Source organism: Chanos chanos, chromosome 14, assembly GCF_902362185.1.
Source record: "Chanos chanos chromosome 14, fChaCha1.1, whole genome shotgun sequence".
Taxonomy (NCBI): Eukaryota; Metazoa; Chordata; class Actinopteri; order Gonorynchiformes; family Chanidae; genus Chanos; species Chanos chanos.
The window spans coordinates 712,164-720,421 of record NC_044508.1 but is presented as its reverse complement, the minus strand read 5'-3'; the positions used below and the strand labels follow the sequence as shown (position 1 = coordinate 720,421).

Below are 8,258 nucleotides of genomic sequence, written 5' to 3'. Positions count from 1 at the left end.
ACAACCGTCATCCTGTTTCAGTTTTCTTCATTTTCTGTCGTTAGAATCTCCCTCTGCTGCAGCCGAATACGATCTGGATAAACAGAACTCTGGCTTATTCTCTAACCTGCTGTTAATATACCTGGACTCTCTGCTGCCCTCTAGTGTGTACTTACAGCACTGTCTCTCCAAACATAGTGTGACTTTCACAGAAAGCCTGCTGCGCCCAAATACCTACAGCTACATACTCAGGCTCTTTGCCTGAATAAACTCCATTTCCCAAGAGTCTTTGCTGCTGCTCCTTTACTCGACCGAAGAGGAATGCGGTACTGGGTCTTTCGGACCCAGTCCCATTCCAGCGGATGCAGGCAGCAGAGGTGATGTTCTCCATGGTAACGCCTGTCCCCGCGCCATCAAACTTTGATGTCCAGAGAATCGGACATCTTGGCCAGCGTCTTCTTCACACGCAGAGCCGTGAGGCGGGAGGCGGGGTTATGGGCCCAACACTCTGTCATCAGCTTACCCATAAGCCTCAGACACTGCACAAACAAACAGACAAACAAACAGTACTGTGTCAGTACAGCGTGTCTGGAGCTGTGAACCTTTCTCAGATGGAGCTTTAAAGCGGAAGGAGAACACGGAACCAGAGCATTCCTATTGGCCGGTCTTCAGGATTACTCTTCTCCTATTGGCCAGTCTTCAGGATCACGCCTCTCCAGTTAAGTCCAGTTCTGCTTCGTAGTTTAACCCTTTCCTCTACCACTCTAATGTTCCTTTCTAAACAAAGTGACAGATGAGTAGAAAGCCTTTTCAGGGCAAAAGGTCTAAAAAAAAATCTCTAAGTGCATATGTTGTCTTCACTGTTTCTGAAATAGCTTTCCGCCTGCAGAGACAGCTGATGGAAAAACAATTTCCGGTGAAAATATTTTCCAGTCAAAATGCAGCTTTTTAAAATTTTCCACAACATTTTGACTGCTGTTTTGCTTTTTATTCTTCTCATTCACATTTCAGTGTTTGAAGAAGACCAGAGAGTATGAGTGTGTTTGTGTGTGAGAGTGTGTGTGTGTGTGTGTTACCTCGTCACTGCTCCAGCGGTTGGGGAATGATGGCCGTATTCTCTTTATACACACCACCTCTCTCATGTCTTCATACGAGGGGTCAGAGGGCACCTGGTCATGATACGGCAGCTGGTAATCCTCCACTATACCTGCACCACAGACACCACGGTCAACCTCTACTACACCTGCACCACAGACACCACGGTCAACCTCTACTACACCTGCACCACAGACACCACGGTCAACCTCTACTACACCTGCACCACAGACACCACGGTCAACCTCTACTACACCTGCACCACAGACACCACGGTCAACCTCTACTACACCTGCACCACAGACACCACAGTCAACTTCTACTACACCTGCACCACAGACACCACGGACAACCTCTACTACACCTGCACCACAGACACCACGGTCAACCTCTACTACACCTGCACCACAGACACCACGGTCAACCTCTACTACACCTGCACCACAGACACCACAGTCAACCTCTACTACACCTGCACCACAGACACCACGGACAACCTCTACTACACCTGCACCACAGACACCACGGACAACCTCTACTACACCTGCACCACAGACACCACGGACAACCTCTACTACACCTGCACCACAGACACCACAGTCAACCTCTACTACACCTGCACCACAGACACCACAGACAACCTCTACTACACCTGCACCACAGACACCACGGTCAACCTCTACTACACCTGCACCACAGACACCAGTCATCCACTACCTTGTCTGACCGCATACTGGACATATTATGGGATGTATTATGGTTCCTAAGAACACAAAGCCTATTTTGAGACTTTTAACCATTTAGCCACTAACACATGGATAATTTGAATGTTTGATGAAAATGAATTATTCCATCCCAGTTCCAAATGCAAGTGGTCCCATCACTTAGCATTTACATCGATGACATGATGAGAGAAATAATAAGGTCAAACAGAGGTCATAGTTCGCATCAGCATATTGTTAACAGCCCTGATAAGAAAAAAAAGCTTTTGACTTTGAGACATCCTAGTTCAGCACTGAGGGAGTAGGTCAGTTTAACAGTGCCTGTTACATGTCCGCTCAGGTAAAACAAGTCTGACTCCACTGACTTCCCTGTCAACCGCTGCCACTCCGGCTTTTACATCAATCTGACAACCACCTACAGAGCTCTGTCCATTAAAAACACCATGTTAACACATTCACCACACCAACACTCTTCTACTAACACCTATTCACCACACCAACAATCTTCTACTAACAAACACACATTCACCACACCAACACTCTTATATTAACACACATTCACCACACCAACACTCTTCTACTAACAAACACACATTCACCACACCGACACTCTTATATTAACATATATTCACCACACCAACACTCTTCTACTAACACACATTCACCACACCAACACTCTTCATTTTAACACACATTCACCACACCAACACTCTTCTACTAACACACATTCACCACACCGACGCTCTTATATTAACAAACACACATTCACCACACCGACGCTCTTATATTAACAAACACACATTCACCACACCAACACTCTTTATTTTAACACATATTCAGGACAGTTCTATATCAGCGGCTGGTGAGACACTTTTTTTATTTAATTCTTTTTTTTTTGCAAAGCACCACAGTTGTTCTCCAGACATACTATAGTCAGAACCTACAGAGAAAATCACAAATGATGCCTTTGAATTCTTTATATTTTTTATTATCATATTTCTCCCAAGCACAGTAAGAGGGGTGATGATGATGAAGACTGTACCTCCGGACACACATCTGCGTGCGATTTCCCACAGAATGAGACCAAAGCTGTACATGTCGGCCATCATGTAGGACTGGAAGTGCCGGCGATTCAGAGTCTCGTCCAGGACCTCTGGAGGCATGAAGCGCTTGGTTCCCACACGCGTGTTCTCAGGGATGTCCACCTCATTCGTGTCACTACACAGCATTAGAACATACAACAACCATAAAACACAGACAGCCTTATCTAACAACATACAACAACCATAAAACACACACAGGCCTCTAAAAACACTGACAGCCTTATCTAACAACATACAACAACCGTGTCAATAAACCACCAAATGGGCACAGCGCCCTAAATACATTCACAGCCTGATCTAACTGCTGGCTAAACTGTTAGCAGTGTGATATGACCTGTGACCTGTGTCTGACCTGATGAATTTGACAGCCAGCCCCAGGTCAGCGATGCAGCAGGACCCGTTTTTTTTCACTAGGATGTTCTTGCTCTTCAGGTCTCTGTGTGCGATGGCAGGCTTGCCCTGCGTGCCGAAGATCTCCGTGTGTAAGTGGCAAAGCCCAGAGGCTGCAGAATACACCAGCTTCAGCATAGCCGCCACATCCAGGGTCGTTGACCTCAGATAGTCGTACAGAGAACCGTTCTCATGGTAATCCGTTATCAGATAAAGCTGTGTCCAAGAACCTGTACCTTTAATGTCTGCAGCAATGAAGCCTGACACACACACACACCACGCACACCACACACACATACAGCACATACACATACACATACAGATGATGAGCCATTTTAAATCACAGAGTACATGCTTCTCCAAAGCCTGTGAAGCAAGAGGCCGTGTGTGTGTGGGTTTTTCCTAATTTAGGAAGATATTTTACTGATAACACACCAGTTTATGGTGAACCACTTTTCAAACTGGGAACAAAATCATAGTGTTTTTGGTTAAGGTCAGGGCTAACACTAACATCTAGAGGGGGTTAAGTTGTTATTCTGTTATAACAGAAGTCAGTGGAGGGCCTCCTGAATCGAGCATACTCTGTGTGTGTGTGTGTGTATGTTGTCATACCTAGTATGTTTTCATGTCTCATCAGGACAGTTTGGTAGATTTCGGTCTCTCTGAACCAGCTGGCCTCTTCTGTGGTGAAAAACACTTTCACAGCCACCCTCTCCCCTCTCCATCTGGCCATCCACACCTCCCCATACCGTCCCTTCCCAATCTGCTTCACCATCTGGATCTGCTTGGCTATGGTGCGCTGCACCTGCACCCACACGACCACATACACACAAACACACACTCATTTACCAATAGCTCATCTGTCTGACTGACACAGGGATGCCAGAGTGGGTTTAGTTTTGTGAGTGCAATGTGAGACTCTGACCAGCAGGGGGAGTCCTGACCCAGAGCCTGAGCTGTGAGACTGCTCTATCAGGTCTCTCAGTGTTTCTCCAACAGGACTAAACAACTCCTCATGCTCCAGCCTCACGCTGTACCCAACACCACACTCCTGGTGCTTAGACCTGCAAAACACACACACGATGACTTATGAGTGCCACATGAGATTATAAGAAAACTCTACTGCGAGAATTATGGCAATATATTTGTAAGGTTGTTTCTGGGACTATAATGGCATAAATGTGTATATTTATGAAGTGTGTGTAAGAGAGAAAAAAGAGTGTGTGTGTGTGTGTGTGTGTCTGACCTGAGGTAACAGAAGAGGATGATGAGGATGATGATGAAGATGAGGCTGCAGACAGTGACTGAAATGAGCAGAGCCATGTCTCCATTCACATAACCTGCACACACACACACGCATCAATACAAACTATACACAGCCTGCCTGTGTAAACAGCCGCTCTTTGTGTGTTTTATAACGACAGACACGTGTGTGTGTGTGTGTGTGTCTTACTCGGCGTTCTGTGTGGGGGCAGTGTAGGGTGTAGGTCTCTGTTACAGTAGTCTTTATCAGTGCAACACTCCAGCGCCCTCCTCTGGCGAGAGTTACCTGTGTCCTGAAATACATACACAGCATTAGTTTTATAGGTGAGCTGTAGCCGTGTGTAGTTTGTGGAGGGGTGGGTGTAGCCGTGTGTAGTTTGTGGAGGGGTGGGTGTAGCCGTGTGTAGTTTGTGGAGGGTTGGGTGTAGCCGTGTGTAGTTTGTGGAGGGTTGGGTGTAGTTGGGTGTAGTTTGTGGAGGGTTTGGTGTAGTTGGGTGTAGTTTGTGGAGGGTTGGGTGTAGCCGGGTGTAGTTTGTGGAGGGTTGGGTGTAGTTGGGTGTAGTTTGTGAAGGGTTGGGTGTAGCCGGGTGTAGTTTGTGGAGGGTTGGGTGTAGTTGGGTGGTGTGGTGTTTGTGTGATACTCACTCTACACTGAAACTCAGATCCCACCAGCCCCAGACATCCTGATGTCATCACAGTAACCCCACTCTCCTCCTCCTCAAGCATACTGAAACAGAATCCATCTGTCCTACATACATACACACACACACACACACACAGACAGTGTGTGTGTATGTGAGAGAGAGACTGAGCATGTGACTGTGTGTGTGTGTGACAGTGTGAGAGAGAGATTGAGCGTGTGTGTGTGTGTGTGTGTGTGTGTGTGTGTGTGTGTGTGACAGTGTGAGAGAGAGATTGTGTGTGTGTGTGAGAGAGAGAGAGATTGAGTGTGTGTGTGTGTGACAGTGTGAGAGAGAGATTGTGTGTGTGTGTGTGTGTGAGAGAGAGAGAGATTGAGAGTGTGTGTGTGTGTATGTGTGTGTGTGTGTGACAGTGTGAGAGAGAGAGATTGAGTGTGTGTGTGTGTGTGTGTGTGTGTGAGAGAGACAGTGTGAGAGAGAGACTGAGTGTGTGTGTGTGTGACAGTGAGAGAGAGAGATTGTGTGTGTGTGTGTGTGTGTGTGTGTGACAGTGAGAGAGAGAGATTGAGTGTGTGTGTGTGTGTGTGTGTGACAGTGTGAGAGAGAGAGATTGTGTGTGTGTGTGAGAGAGAGAGAGAGATTGAGTGTGTGTGTGTGTGACAGTGTGAGAGAGAGAGATTGTGTGTGTGTGTGAGAGAGAGAGATTGAGTGTGTGTGTGTGTGTGTGTGTGACAGTGTGAGAGAGAGAGATTGTGTTTGTGTGTGTGTGAGAGAGAGAGAGAGAGATTGAGTGTGTGTGTGTGTGACAGTGTGAGAGAGAGAGATTGTGTTTGTGTGTGTGTGAGAGAGAGAGAGAGAGATTGAGTGTGTGTGTGTGTGTGTGTGTGTGTGAGAGAGATTGAGTGTGTGTGTGTGTGTGTGTGTGTGTGTGTGACAGTGTGAGAGAGAGAGATTGTGTGTGTGTGTGTGAGAGAGAGAGAGAGATTGAGTGTGTGTGTGTGTGTGTGTGTGTGTGTGTGTGTGACAGTGTGAGAGAGAGAGATTGTGTGTGTGTGTGTGAGAGAGAGAGAGAGAGATTGAGTGTGTGTGTGTGTGTGTGTGTGTGTGTGTGTGTGTACCTGCATGTATTGTTGGTGGCGTCCTCAGGGCAGTGGTGGTAACAGTAACATGACAGTAAAGTGTGAGGTGGAGCAGCAGCAGCACCATCCTTAACTTTCTCCACCTCCACCTTCCCAGCATTCCTCTGCAACATGCTGCTCAACACACTGGCTACAGAGGAAGAGAAGAAAAGGTCACATGATCACTGACGGAACGTTTATTCACGTAAAGAGAATTTATTCTCTTTAAACGTCAAATTACGAAACTCCACGTCACTCCTGCAGGCTAGAGTCATAATTGAAAAGGACGGACAGAGAGAGAGGGTGGGAGAGGACTGCTTTTCACTCATCCTTACATCCATTCATCCTTTGCTCACAAAGCACAGACGTTGAACAGCTGTGAGACAGTAACACACTCTACCACCACAAGTTCTGGAGTTGTCTGCATACACGCCCAGACACACACAGTCTCCACTGCACTCGGCTACATGTCAACAGTCATAGACATCTCTCTCTCCCTCTCTCCCCCCATGTTAACAGTCATAGACATCTCTCTCTCCCTCACTCCCCCCATGTTAACAGTCATAGACATCTCTCTCTCCCTCACTCCCCCCATGTTAACAGTCATAGACATCTCTCTCTCCCTCACTCCCCCCATGTTAACAGTCATAGACATCTCTCTCTCCCTCACTCCCCCCATGTTAACAGTCATAGACATCTCTCTCTCCCTCACTCCCCCCATGTTAACAGTCATAGACATCTCTCTCTCCCTCACTCCCCCCATGTTAACAGTCATAGACATCTCTCTCTCCCCCCCTCACGTCTCAGTCATCAGAGACAGAGAGTAGACTGTGTCAGAGTATGCGTCTGTGTCTGTGTGTGTGTTTACACACTGATCAGTGTCAGGCATGAAAAGGCATCCACAGACACATGACCTCTGACCCCTGACACAGGTCCTCATGAATGGCCCCTCTGATCAGTGCTCCACAATCTGACTGTCACTGATACACTGACATTGACACGCCGTCTGACTGTCACTGATGCGCCGTCAGACACTGGTACGCTGTCCGACTGTCACTGATATGCTGTCTGACTGTCGCTGATACGCTGTCTGACTGACACTGAGACGCCGTCTGATGGCTACAGCTTGCCCATGACATTAGCGGTGCCAGAGTCTCTGTCCAGTCTCACACTCACACACATTAACACGTGCTAATATTTTGTGTGTGTGTGTTTTATAATTGTAGAGGTGAGGGAAGGAGGCCCTTGGTTACCATGGAACTCAAAACACTCCCTAAACATTCCAGCAGGGCCCCCCCCCCCCCCTCTCACACACACACACACACACACACACACTTACACACACACACACACACACACTCACAGTGTAAAGCTGTGTTTCTCATCAGAGCTGTCCATGTGCTCTGTGAAATAAAAAGAACAGCTGCCACATTTCCTGCCAAGTCTTTTGTCAGCTCTACAGAAACGGCACCTAACACAGAGCTCTTGTCTGTGTTACCACACAAACACCAGCCTTTCAAATAAACACCACAACAAAAACACCATCCTTCAGAGAGGGGGAGGAGCAGGTTTATATGAGTGATAAGTCAGATCTGATGTTGATGTATTTTAGGATAGTGTATTAACACACCATGTCAACAGCGTCTCTTTATGCACAGGACAAACACACACACACACAGACAGGTCTAATGAATGTCTAACACTGACAGATTACACAGTGTTTACTGTCCATAGAACCCTCCACACAACATCCACACAACCCCCATCGTACCTCCACACAACTCAGTCAACCTCCACACAACCTCCACACAACTTCTACAAAACTAAAGTCAACACAGTACCCATCAACTACACTACCTCCAGTGAGACTTCCTTTAAACCACTAATTCATCCTTTTCCTTTCAAAAACGTTTCTGTAAAGTTCACACACATCTCATCTGTCAAAGT

General features: G+C 47.0%; 1 protein-coding gene across 1 annotated transcript; it reads right to left on the bottom strand.

Annotated features, from left to right (window-relative positions):
• Positions 1-392: 392 nt before the first annotated feature.
• Positions 393-6,454, bottom strand: bmpr1ba (bone morphogenetic protein receptor, type IBa). The gene is made up of 10 exons (XM_030791171.1): positions 6,312-6,454; positions 5,198-5,300; positions 4,743-4,845; positions 4,536-4,629; positions 4,215-4,353; positions 3,902-4,094; positions 3,252-3,549; positions 2,839-3,014; positions 1,056-1,186; positions 393-518 (listed from the first exon to the last, which is right to left on the bottom strand). Exons 1-10 carry the CDS (start codon positions 6,443-6,445, stop codon positions 393-395), a joined length of 1,497 nt encoding a protein of 498 aa, XP_030647031.1. The 5' UTR covers positions 6,446-6,454.
• Positions 6,455-8,258: the final 1,804 nt, after the last annotated feature.